This window comes from Pipistrellus hanaki (genome assembly GCF_964339955.1).
Source record: "Pipistrellus hanaki genome assembly, chromosome: 18".
Classification (NCBI taxonomy): domain Eukaryota; kingdom Metazoa; phylum Chordata; class Mammalia; order Chiroptera; family Vespertilionidae; genus Pipistrellus; species Pipistrellus hanaki.
In genome coordinates, this window is record NC_140520.1 from 16,546,520 (window position 1) to 16,560,576 (window position 14,057).

A 14,057-nucleotide genomic window follows, 5' to 3' on the forward strand; every position below is an offset into this window, starting at 1 on the left:
GAGCCAAACCAGCTAGGGCCCTGCATGACCTTTTAATTCATATAAACCCATTCAAGTCTGTAGTGCCTCCCATTTCCTCATTGTAAAACTGCACATAAATATCTACCTTCCTCCAAAGTCATGGTGAAGAAGTAGAAACAAAAGTGTGGAAAAGGTCTGTAAAAATGAAGACTGTTATTATAGGTGACACCCCGAAAAAAGGCTTTAAGTTCATAGTCTTCCTCGTACCATGTACAGGATCAAATTAAGATCTTTAGGGGTCTTGGAAGCTAAAAACATTAAGCAGTTAAGACAAATAATTCAAAATATATTTTATATTACTGACCTATAAAGTAGGTATTTTACAACTTATTTTATAACCCCAAAGGGCTTTTGTGTTTTCCCTTAATGACTATTTGGATGCTTGTTTATCATTTTTTGTCTTATTTATTGTCATTTTCCTCCTGATCTTTATTGGAGAGTTTCTCTGGTTCTCTAGGCTTATGCCCTGGCTACCTACAGGGAAGCCCACCCCTGAGGGTCCATCATTGAAACTCACTGGACTCCTCCATTCCCCATATACGCAATGCGGCACTTAGGGAATGAGATTTTCTAAACACAAGCTCTTACTAAATTAATATTAGAACTAAAGTGTGGATCTCTTTGTCAATTTTTCTATCAGAATATGTTCTTAAATAGCAGTTACATATTCTCAAAGTAGAAAAATCTATATAAGTTAAAAACCCATCTACATTGTATTTCAGAATAAAAGTCCACTGAAAAGAAAATAATTACATTCCCCCTTTACCCATTGGGGATATGTTCCAAACCGCCAGGGAATGTCTGAAACCACGGATAGTACCAAACCCCATATATACTATGTTTATCCTATACAAACAAATCTTTTCATTTAAAGGAAGCACTTTTTGACTTCTCTTAGGCATAGCCAAAGTGCCAGCATCACTACTCTTGCACTTTGGGGCCATAATTAAGTAAAATAAGGGTGACTTGAACATAAGCACTGCAATATTGCAACAGTAGATCCGAAATCCAAGGTAGCAATAGGCCAGAAGTGTCTGCAGCTGTGGAGATACTGGACAAAGGGATGATTCACATACCAGCTGGTTTTTGTAATCCTAAAAACTATAGTAAGGAAGCAAAGTCCATAAAGTTAAGGTTAACCCTATGATACGCTTTCTGAGATTTGAGTTATAGGATGTGTGTGTAAGAGTGTGTGTGTGTGTGTGTGTGTGTGTGTACATACAAAGAAAACACTTCAGTGGTGCAGTGCTTAGGAAGCATGTCCTTGAATAATAATCATCATTTCCAAAGCTCTGTAACACAATTGCTCTTCACAACTATCAAATTCCAATTGTGAAAATGATTAAACTAATGCTCAGGGAATTTCAGGAAATTTATTCAGGGTCACAACATTAAAGACTGAATTGAACCAGAGCCTTCTAATTTCTGGTCCAACATGCTCTCCTCTATACCTCAATGACTTGCTCAAACTTAGAGATGTTTTTTATTTTTTGGAAGGAAGTGTGTCGATTCCTTCATTTAAAAAGATATGGATATTGAAAGTATGAGTGGCTACAAACAAAATACACAAGCCATAGGATGACATGGAATTCTATTTCATCTTAATGCCACCATATGTTCTACCTGTGAACGTATGTGAAATTACCTTTTGAAAGTCAGTTATTTTCACTCTTAACAACACTGTATATGGCTCTTCTCACCTACATTATTCCAGAAGGTTAATGTTAATTTTCTATGATTGCAGAATCCCTGAGAGGTGGAGTACAGGTTCTCTGAGAGTAGACACAGAAGTAATTTCTATTAAAAGAAATAGGACTGGAAGGGCAGGTGATTAGCCCGAGGCAGGACTGGGTCTACTCTGTGCCTATAACGAGGGGTTGAAGTCAGAGAAGTGGAATATCCCTAAATCATCTATATCCCCGAGTGTGTGTGTGTGTGTGTGTGTGTGTGTGTGTGTGTGTGTGTGTTTCCATACTCAGACACATGTGACATTTCCAGTATGATCCCAGTACAAATTTTTCTGTCCTATTTTCAACTTGTACTAAATCAAAATTTTTCGTTTATGAAATATCAGATGAGGCTTCTCTTGTTCTTCCTCTTACACCTGTTGAGTACTTGGCCTCCCTCCCAAAAAAGGTTTTCTTATCTTGACTCCTTAAGAAAAGAGAGTAGGCTTTAAGCCATCTGAGAATGGTTAGTTTTACTGTAGCGCCCCCTAGTGCTGCATGAGATCAGATTCACTTTCTATCTGTAGAAATATGTAAACCACAGAACAACGTAATTTAGAGACGCAGCAATTTGGGTAATTTTTCCTATATTTTCTTTTGCATGGAATGGAAGGAAGTGTGTTTCCTAGCATGAGTCACAAGACCTTTCAAGCTTTACCTTCCACGATTTTGGCCTAAAAACAGTCTACTTCAACCATTTTGAACAATCAATTGAACAATTACCTAGAAAATCTTCTACCCCTTCCCCACCACAACCATCCTTTTTGTCTACTTAAAGACGTTTTACTCTTCCTTCTAATATTAGCTGTAGCATTACCTCTTTCCCAGCTCTTATCCTCTCTGGTTTTCTTATCTGTAAGTAGACTATGTGTAATGCCCACTCAATGCAGTGATTCTATACATTATTATTAGTACCCCCTTTAGAGCCTCCAAATACTTAATGACAAATTAGCTCAATACTTCAGATGTTTCTTTGTTATTACCATAGAATCGCTTGTGAAATGTAAATTCATTTGCATTGAAAATCATTTGCGTGTCTGGCTCCCCTCCCCCGCCCCCCCCCCCAAAAAAAATTAATTTCTGCAACTCTTGATAGGTTACATGGGGATACATTTAAACTGAACTAATCTGAAACAAGATTTTTCAGGCAAAAAAGCTTATTTTTCTCTCTAAACCAGTGATTCTCAACCTTTCTAATGCCACCAAAATACAGTTCCTCGTGTTGTGGTGACCCCAACCATAAAATTATTTTCGTTGCTACTTTATAACTATAATTTTGCTACTGTTATTAATCATAATATAAATATCTGTGTTTTCCAATGGTCTTAGGCGACCCTACTAGCGGTTAAGAACCACAGGTTGAGATAAAAGTAAATTGAGCTACTTTTCTCCCATTGTTCCAAGCTAAATAACAGGTAAAACTAAAAGCCTACTATTTTAAATAAATATCCAAATAGCATTTATTGTTTTTGGTGACAGAAGCACTCAGTTTTATAATTTGTACCATAGATATTCTTCTAGCATCCATTTCTTTCCTCCTTCTCAATAGGGCATTTTGCTAACACATAACATGTTATTTAGATATGTACAACTATAGGTGCAAATTTTATTTTCTCCCATCCCTTCTTAAGGACCAGGAAATTCATCTCGGGCACAAAAATCTACTAACTTATATTTTGTATTTCTCAAAACCTCATTCCATTCTCTGAATATATGTATAAAGTGCATATTCATAGAATATTGAGCTGGAAGAGATCTTTCTGATCATTTGATCCAATTGCTTAAACATGAGGAAATCAAAGCCCAAAGAGGGTAGTGACTTATATGAGAGGGAAAGGTCTATCTTTTATTTTTCTGACATTCTAAAATGAGAACGTCTGCTTTGCAAGAAATCAACCTAATGTCATGGAGTGATTAGGGGAAAGTTAGTTGCTCAATGAGTTTAATAGTTACATCTGTGTTTTACAGAGCCTTTCATATAATCAATTATTTTATAAAGCTAAAAATTAGATCTAAAATATGAGGGAAATTATTCTCCAAATATATTTTTCCTACAATAAAAAAATCCAACTTAACTGGGTGAGTGATGAGTAGTTTAGCTCACTTGGGATAACACCCAAAAGGAAATTCATTGCAACATTACATCCCATTCCTTGGGATAACACCCAAAAGGAAAATCATTGTAACATTACAACATTACAATACATTGTAGTATTATTTTCTAAAAATAGAGGGGTTTTTTTTTGCATCATCATCTAACCAATACTTCAACCAAAATTACGCATGTGTATGTGTGTGCGCGCGCGCGCGCACACACACACACACACACACACACACACACACACACACTGCCATCACTACCATTTCATCAAGTTCCAGGGAGAATATGCATGATCTATTTGTGCTATTTCTCTCCTCCTCCCCCCCCCCCATTTAAAAAATATATGAGATTAAATGTAAGGACCCATTGTGCTGCATCCTAAAACAGTATGAGATATTTATGTTAGCTAAAACAGTCTAGCTAGAAATAAGAAAAATTAAAATTCATGTCAAGTCTGTGCCAAAAATGTACCTCCTATGTCCTTGCTTCTATTTCTGCACCAGGATCAAAGAATACTCCCCATGAATTCTAGTGTCCTGGAAACCAGCACTCAGCTTTCCTTCCAGGCTCAATCAAGAGCTGCTGGGTGACTTAGCAGAAAGGGCCCCTCTCCTTCTCAGCATCCCCTGGGTATTTCTAGTCCAGTGCCACTCTGCCACCAGCGGGCTATATACATCTATTTCACCTTTGGCTCTCTCCTACTCACAGCCCTAGTTGAGTGTTGACTGGAGCCATCTGTCTTGTCTTTTCATCGTCGCAGCGTAAGGATGTCTGTGACACTGTGGTTATTTGAAAAAGCACTCTCAGGGCTCCCAGATCTGGTGCATGCACTCAGCTGTTCTATTTTTGGTTACACTCTTTGTTTTCTTCTCGGAAGAGCCTAATTCCGGTCTGTGTTTTAGGCACCCTGCCATGGATACATTGCACCGCCCCTGCACTCGCGACCCAAATTGCCTATTCTAATTGCACCCAAAGGGTTCGGCAGTGAGAAAGAAACGCATGCACGATGAGGAGAGGGTGAGTGTGGTAATGCGCTTGCCAGTCTGCAGACTTGAGCATAACACCTGCTACACTTCTGGAATTGGGGAATATAAGCCCTTTTTGCAGTACAGTGATCACAACCACACTCCCACCAGCCTCTCTGCACTGAAAACCCCTGTTTCCGGTGGGCAGAGGCAAGCCCAGGCATCTGCCAGGCGTCTTAATCTGGTTTTCTTTGAGATACCCAGACTCTGACCTGTCCATCAGAAATAAAAGTTTTTATTGTCTAATCTTAACCAGGGACAGACTTTTCTAACCCCAAGCAACCCACAAGGGAAACAAGTATGATCAGACTGGCCTCAACAAGGGAACACGGGCAGACTGTACATTTATTTTCAGTGGAGTTGTCAGCAGTCAAGAACATCCTTAAAGACCAAATAATGTTTGCAGGTCTGAACAAATACATAAGAAAAAAATATATAAAGGGAATCAGAAGAAAGAGAAGGGGGATTGCAAGGAATATCTTCATTCGGTGGGGGAAATACTAGGAAGGTGCAGCCCCCTCATAATATAGTGGATAAAGTATAAAATAGACTAAGTGATGTCTGTACGTTGTGATTGGTAGAGAAAAGCTGTGAGAATCAACATCGGGGTAAGTTGTTGGAGTAAATGTTTGGCCATGTGCGCGAACGCACGGAACACATACATCTCTACCTTTAAAAGAACTATTAGCTATTTAAAAGAACTTACTATTGATACCTTCAGAATTTTGCAAGCAGTAGCAAATGTTCACAAGTGTCAGTGGATTTTATGAATACAATGGCAAAGTGGAACTGAGCTCATACTTATTTCCTTTTTGTATTAATTCCCTGGTCAAACACTAAAGAAAATGGGTAAGCCAGGTATTATCAATGACTCGAAGCTTCAAAGTGACGGCTCATAAAAGAATACCAGGATTCCTGCATTACAAAGAAAAAGAGAATAACCCAGCAGCAGCGCCCCTGTCCTACCTCCACTGTGCCCCACCATGCCACTACTGAGAAAAGGGAAGGAAAGGGAGATCAGAGGGTCTTTAACCACACTTTAAAATTGCTAAAGGGGGAAGAAGAACAACCAACACCTGGACAATTTGGTTATCAGATTCTTTCCAAATGACCCTTTGCAGCTCTTGGAGCTGCCATCAGTGTGAGCTGGTAGCAACAGGATGCCAGATGTGCATCTTACCTGAGGAGCATAGAAGTGCAAGCAGATGTAGGTGAGACACAGGAGCAGCCCCAGCCCCTGGACCACAGAGGCCACCAGCATGAGCTTGTGCGTCTGGAATCTCAGACCTGGCGCGTTTCTCACATTCTCATCCAGGGATTGGACCCCTTCCATCTTCACAATCTGGATGCAGCAAAGATGAAAACTGAGCCAAAGGGGGAGTCTGAGAGAGAACGGATGTCTCTCCTGCCAAGAAGGAGATGAAGACAAAACCAAGCGTATCAATCAGCAAATCCACAGAGGTACCAGGACCAGAGATAAGAGGCAATTGAAAGAGCAGAGCGGACTCTCTCAGTTTTAACACTGCCGCTTTGCAGCAGGCGGGGAACTTCTTTGTGACTAATCTGAATTTCCCCTTTACTTTCTTTCTTTCTTTTTTTTTTTTTTTTTTTTTTTTTTTTCTTCTCTGGGCTAACAGGGAGTTGTTTTTGTGGCATTCCAGTTCTGATTTGAGTATTGTGAAATGGCAGTCATTGAAATGTGCACTTTTCTTAATTTCTCATTGCACCAGTAACCAAATTGTGGGTCACTTACAAAGATAAAAATCATCATCCGTTGGTGTGGAAGCTCATCTATCCCTCCTCCCAGGTGCCTTAAATCACAGAAGATACTTAAGGAAAATGCTGGAAACTAAGCATTGAAACCCTTCTACAGATTTTAGGGAGAAGCACGCGTGAATCATTCTCAAAGAGGAAAGAAAATAGGATGGTGGATCACATAGAAATAAAGGAGTGAGGTCCTCTAATTGTATTCCATTGCAGTGTAATAAATAAACTAGCATGTAGTAAGCTTCTACGGTCTTGTTCTCATTTGATCCTTTCGGGTGAAGTTAGCAAACACTTAGATGGTTAATGTTAAGCAAGGCAGAAAAGAAGCAGAGAGTATCCTGACTTTTCCCCCTTCTGTCCACTTTACTTTCTCCCCAAATGTGCACAAATGAATGAATGGACTCCAAAAAAAACCTGAATTTTGCTCCTTTCTTTGAAGTCAAGGTTGGACTAGGAACTTGGAAAATAAGAGTATTCTATCATTAAGGACAAATATGTGATACCTTAATCAATAAAGAAATTTTTAAAAAGAGTATTCTATCAATTGACAGATACTGCTTACTTACCCTATACCACTGAAATAAATGACAAAATCCTTTATAATGGCAAGTTCAAACTGACAAATATTTACTAAGTACATAGTAATAAGCCCAGTGCTGTTCTGGGTGAAAAAGGATGATGGGGAGGGCTGTTTAAACAGAATCCTATATCTTCTGGGAAAAGTATGTCCCTCTGAGCTCCCCATTAGTCACTCAACATCCTGTTTAAAGAAAGGAGGGAGGGAGAAATATTTTTATATCAACAATAGGAGATGTTATATGCATTTATTCTTACAGAAAATGGATAGGAGACATATTCCAAAGAGAGCTTGTGCATTTTTATTATTTACCATTATAGTACTAGAAGCCCAATGCATGAAATTCATGCAAGGGGCTTGGCCCTCGCAGCTTCAGCTGGCCCTCGCAGCCCTGGCTTCGTCCAGAAGGTCATCCGGACAGTTGTTCAACTAATGGGTCTAATTAGCATATTAGCTCTTTATTATATAGGATGAATTAAAATATTAATACCATGATACTCCCATGATAATCATTATGCCTTGCAATTGGAGGACGCTGGTTTTAAAAATTCAAGTTTTTGCCTGAAAGATAAAGGAACTGAGACACTGAATCATAGATGCCAAGCCAAAACTAAAAATCAAACTTACCTCAAAAATGATCATTCCCATGAGCAAAGTATGTATAATACGCAGGGTGTGGAGGGGGGAAATGAGATAAAAATCAGTGTGTAGAGCTCAATTCTTGTGTAATTATTAATAGTGATAGTTGATAAGTACTTATGAATTTATTGTAAAAACTAAGAGTCACAGCAATAAAAATTTTTCTATAAAGCTTACGATGCTATTGGAAACTGATGAAAATAGCTGAAAAAGGAAGAATGAAAACTATTAGTGCTGAAAGTCAAAGAAAATATTTTTGAATGATAGTCAAAGGATGAAAAAAATAAATAAAAACACATTTAAAAAGTACAGACTCATGCCTTGAGCTGCATCTCTTCTCACTGTTAACATAGCTTCTATGAAGAAAATTTGGTTAACTACCACATCTCCTTACAGACAATGAGAATCGTGCTACAGAATGAATTTCCATTGGGTGTTATCCTAAGGAAGCACAACGTCAACTATATCAACATTTGGACACGTCTAAGACACAGCTCTTGTCTCCCATGTCTCAGTCTCCGACTGTCATATTTTGCCTCCTTGCAATTTTTTGTTGAAGCTTAAATGATACTTTACATTTAATTATTTCTTTCTTCATTGAACACATTCTCTCAGCCTCTTCACATTCTTTGTGGTAAGATAGGGAATGCACACAGAAAAATAAATTGGCTTGAAAGTTCCTGGAACCTTTGGCTAGACTAGGGAAGTGTTTCAAAATTCATCATTGGGCTGGTCTAGCAGCTGGAACATCATCAGAATCATAAACTGATAACATTTCCATCTTAGAGCGACGGCAGAGTCCTCCATCTGCAAAGCTGACATGTTTTGAAAGAGATCGAGTATGTTCCCTGAATCTATGGGCAATATTTTAAAGCATCTCACAAAGGTCAAATGCACAGACACACCTGAGCAAACCAGCCTTGGAATGGAAGCCTCAGGCTTCATTCAAGCAATTACCTTTCCAAAGATCATTATCCTCTAAATGTACACCCCTTTCAAAACTACAGAAAAGTAGGGAAAATAAAATAGCTTCAACAACTGACAGAATATCTTATGTTTAGAAAGAAGCAAAAACTTTTTTTGATTTTTTTGGTTTTGGGTTTTTTGTTTTATTTTGTTTGTTTGGGTTAGGGTGGTATTAAAATCTGTACTTTTCATTTGTTTCTAAATCATTTGTCCATTTCAACAAGGATGAGCCAGGTGCCTACATAACGGTGCTGAGGGAAAAGACAGGAGCACACCATATTCTCAGCCTTCCAGGAGGTTAGAGCCAGGGAAGTGTTGGCTCCAGGTGGCTGTGCAGGAAGAAGGACACCCGGGGGCGGATCCCATACAGACTGGTATTAGGACTAGGGCGGCTTCTTTGAGATTAGTCAAGTAAACCTCAGAAAAGCCAGAAGCCATCTGACCTTCACATGAGTGGGAGGGACAGCACTTTCCCAGCAGGGAGTGAGAAAACGTAGCCTGGGCCAGCAAGCATTTCTCATTCAGATGGCTATGAGTGGAAACGAGAAAGGTGAGGAGAGTGACCCAGTAAAAGGTTGGGAAGCTGTCAAGAATGGACTTAAGCCAGGGCAGCCATCTGTCTTTTTAACCTGTTCTTGATCCTGCAGTTCCCATTCTTCTTCATGTCTTCAGCACTCTAGGACCTCAGAATCCCAAAATCAGCTTTGACCATTCCTTGTACCCAATCAGTCAAGCTTTGTAGGGCTGAACTGCAGTACAGCTTAGACTTCCCTCCACATTGCTGTTCCTGCTGCTTCTGACCTAAAGTCCTTATTTGGGTCACTTGAACTCCTGGATTAAACTTCCATTCTCTTTGTACTCCAATCTGATCTGCTTTAACATGCCTTTAAACCCAGTGATGACCAAGATCCTATCAAGGGCCCCCATCTCAGAGAGGATAAAGTTGAAATTCTTTAGTGTGATATTCATCTTCATCATGAAACCTCAAGTCCCCTCTCCAAACCTACCTCCCTCTATTTCCTAATTATTTCTGAAATATCCTTACCCTTCATTTCTGATTATCAAAACCCTACACACTCACACTTCCTAGGAAGAGCTGGATGCTTTGAAAGGTCGTGAGCTTGCATTGTTCCCTGAAGAAACACTGTTCAGGGGATTCTAGCATTGGGTAGGGAATTTGTAGAATCAGTAGTTCCCAAAGCCTAGCTGATCATCATAATCACTGGGAGTTTTGAAAGATCCAGGTTTCCAAACCCTTTACTCTAGAAATTCTGATTCAATTGTAAGGTTGGAATAATGCCTTATGAATCTGTATTTCTACAAATTTTCATAAAAGCCAGGTGTGAATCTCCCTCACCCACACATGACCACTTAAGTTCTTTTTCACTGTTACATTCCTATGATAAGAAGCCTTCCCTGGCCTCCAGCAAGAATGCAACTGTTTCCACCCATTTTGAGTGTACTGATCATGCTATAATACATCTTGTCTTAGAACTATTTGAAATTATTTTGGTCTTCCCCATTATGTTGCATGGTCCTGAGGTCAGAAGTCCAATACCGCGCTCACTCACATGGCTGGGATAGTTTTTCTATAAAGATTATTTGTCAAATTAAATTGAATTTGCTTGCTGCCAATCTGCAGCATGCTACTTTCAGGACTAGAACAGAATGAGAGTCTTAACAAAAGACTCTATTAAACACAGAAATCTCCTGGTAGCTGGACTTTGATCTTAGACGTGAAGAATGAGCAAACCTGAAATGTGTACTTTTCATTGAAACCGGATGTACAGCATTGGTTCAAATGCAAATGTGAGCCCACATGATGACATTCCTTTTGGGTTTCAGACTATTGAGACCCTCCCTTGTAAACCCCTTTTCTCCCAGAGCTGACTTTCCCTTTCATTCTTCATGTTTACTGCTTTTCTTTATCTTGAATTTACCACTGGCAGTTATTTTAGGGCATGATGATAGATTCTAAAACTTAGTGGCACAAAACAGCAACAGAAATGTTCCTGTCTGTGGAGACATGACCATGAAGTAGCACAACATTGCGGAAAGCAAAAATCTGGACAGATTATTGGCACTCACAAAATTACACTTTAAATTGTACACTTAAAACACATGTGCAATGCCAAGAACGTGGAAATTTGTAAGTATATATTTTAATTCATAATAGAATATAGTCAATTTTCTCTTTAAAAGATCAACTTGATTAAAATATAATTACAGACAATAAGCTGTGTCTACTTAAAGTGAACAATTAGGTGTGTTTTGACCGTTGTATATACTCATGAAGCCACAATCACATACAGAACCTTTATTCATCCCAAAAGCCCATTTTCTTTAAATGGTAATCATTCTAAAAACAAATCTAAATTGAATACATAAAACATTCCCTCTTCCTTCCAAAATACATTTATTGGGTATAAATTGGAATCAATGTAAATCAATGATTCTCAACGGAGTGCAATTTTGTCCCCCAGGAATCATTTAGCAATGTCTGGAGACATTTTTGGTTGTCTGGATTTGGGGTGGGTGTTGCTGCTACCTAGCAGGTAGAGTCTGGGGACACTGCTAAACATCCTATAGGGCACAGGACAGCCTCCACTACAACAAAGGATTATTTGCCTAAAATGTCAATAATGCTGATGTTGGAAACTCTGGTGTAGATGTCCATGTCCTTCACTGACCATGAAAGAGGCAATACAGTCTTTGCCTTTGCTTATTGTCCTGTCTGAAATGCCTCTCCACCTCCCAACAACAAATCTATGTGGAGGCTTTTCTCCCCATTGTATCATTGAGAGAAGCTGAGGCTTAGCAAGATGAAGAAAGTTGGCCATATTTAGTTTGTGGAAAAGCTGGGAGCTCAATGCAGGTCCTTTGACTGTGGAGCCTGTTCTTAAAACCCGTGTGATAAATACTGATTTTTAAATGAAAATGTAATCCCTATGTCTTGGCTGGGTTCTTAGGAAATAATACATCTGAGTAGATATTAACATGCCAAATGCACAGAGCTACAAGTTTAATAAGAAAAAGTTTCCTATTGATTAGACCTTTTCCCCCCTCAAGTTATTGGTGAATGGGAATACATGTTTCTTGGATGCCTTCAGTATCCCAGACACGAAATCCTTCCTTCATTTAAACCTGCAGGCATATCCTGGTTGGTTATTAGTAACCACATCTTTAACAAGAGGAACCAGACTCTCAGAGTAACTTAACCACAACAGTGTTGGGATTTGAGCCAAGATCATCTGGGTTTGTCTGTTTGTTTAACTGTACCAAACTCTCAGTGGATGGTGTTATAAACTGAACGTTTATGTCCTTCCAAGATTCATATGGTGATCCCCCAATATGATGGTATTTGGAGGTGGGACCTTCAGGAGGTAATTAGGTCATAAGGGTGAGGCCCTGCTCTGATGGAATAAGTGCTCATAAAAGAAGCACCAGAGAGCTAGCACGTGCGCGCATGCTCTTTCTCTCTCTCTGTCTCTGTCTCTGTCTTTCTTTCTCTCTCTCTCACCTCCCCCATCCCCCAAGTGAAGGTAGCTAAGAAGGCAGCTCCCTGCAAGCCAGGAAGTGAGCCCTCATTAGCATCTGACCATGCTGGCTCCTTGCTCCATTCAGGTCTGTCCACATATTTTATCCTGTCATCATCAAGTTCTTCCAAGGAACTCTTTTCTGAATGTACTTCCAGCCTCCAAACTGTGAAAAAGTACATTTTTGTTGTTTAAGCCATCCTACAGTGTTTTGTTATAGCAGCCTGAGCAGACTAAAACAGCTGGAAATAACAAATACTGTACCAAAAGAGCATTGTTTTTTGAACTCCGTTCAGGTCTGTCCACATATTTCATCCTGTCATCATCAAGTTCTAAGGAACTCTTTTCTGAATGTACTTCCTATTTTGGAGCTACAGTGAAATAAGCTATATAGCACATAAAAGGATACATCCAGACAGAGAAGACCTTAACCAGATGTTATTGTGTTGTGTTTTCTTAAACCTATAAGTGCATTTCAGTGTTTATCCTTTCACTGACATATGTTACATTAGCCACCTCTCACAGTTTTATGCAAATCCAATTAGCAGTCTCTCTCTTTTTAAAGATAGAATTCCCTAATCTCCCAACCCCCAGTTCCATTGTATATGGTTTCTTCACTCATTTCCACCTCTTTAGGCTCTACTGATAAGTCAGTGGAGTATGTCTTTTCTTCAGAAAATCATATACAAAAAAAAACAACCTTCAGCTTTACACAAATTGGCTTAGGGGATTCTTTCAAGCCTCTCCTTTCTAGTTTATGCTGTGTTACTTGGGTAACGTTGCCCAATCACACCCCACAGTGTGGTCCATATATTTCTGAGCATCCTAGGGAGAGTTCAGCTGCTCCTCACATCAGTTCTGGTTGATGTTTGTCACCTTTGTGAGCAGTTCTCTCTTGGGACCATTATTCTTCCTGAGTCTTCTGGCCCCTTGCATAGTCTTATCACCTTGACATCCCAGACAGATGTCTCTATAGCCCTGTTCCTATTTTCTGTGGATTAGGTCCCCTTTACAGCTACTAGAAATATCTATTCCAGCACTCAAGAGCCCAATGTCTCTACCACAAGGGTCCCTATCCACTTCATCACAAGTTTCCAGATGGCAAGGGAAGGGCCACCTTAATATCCTCCAATGAAAGAATCCTAAGACTCCTTATATGCGGAGCCCCTTGTTTTATGGTCTCTAATTACTAACCCAGGGATAGAAGGGCAAAATTTATGAGAGACAGAATTCCTCTAACATACAAAGAAAACCACATTACCTGTTTCCTATTTGCCCCCAACTCTAACTTTTACCTGATAGTAAAGCTCCTTCATAATTCATTATATGTGTGATTCCATTGTTACAAGGTCTTTTCCTTACTGCTTAGAAAAATAAAAGGGATGAAATTTTGTTGATTTGTTTATTTGTTTGCTTGATTCATGCTAACAATTTACATAAGCAGTTAGATACAGGAATCCAGACAAAATGGGAAATTCCTGGACTATTAGACTTGTATGAATAAAGAAGATAATTGATCAGATTTGGACTGTGCTTTGCAGATAGAACGATGAGACTTACTGGATTACATATGGTAACTGAAGGAAATCAGGGAATCAAAGATGACTTCAGGATTATCTGACTGAATAAACTGTGCAGTGGTGTCATCAACTGAGTTAATAGAAAGACTGAGGAGGAACCCATGCGGGGAGGCAGTTT

At 39.3% G+C, this 14,057-nt stretch overlaps 1 protein-coding gene across 3 annotated transcripts in view; it reads right to left on the reverse strand.

Annotated features, from left to right (window-relative positions):
- The window catches only part of TNFSF4 (TNF superfamily member 4), a 41,037-nt gene that overhangs the window by 13,338 nt on the left and 13,642 nt on the right, over window positions 1-14,057 (reverse strand). For all 3 annotated transcript variants that reach the window (XM_084866033.1, XM_084866034.1, XM_084866035.1), the window contains one exon: window positions 6,055-6,279. In XM_084866033.1, coding sequence (XP_084722159.1) covers window positions 6,055-6,207 — 153 coding nt within the window. In that variant the 5' untranslated portion in view covers window positions 6,208-6,279. The remainder of the gene's footprint in view (window positions 1-6,054; window positions 6,280-14,057) is intronic.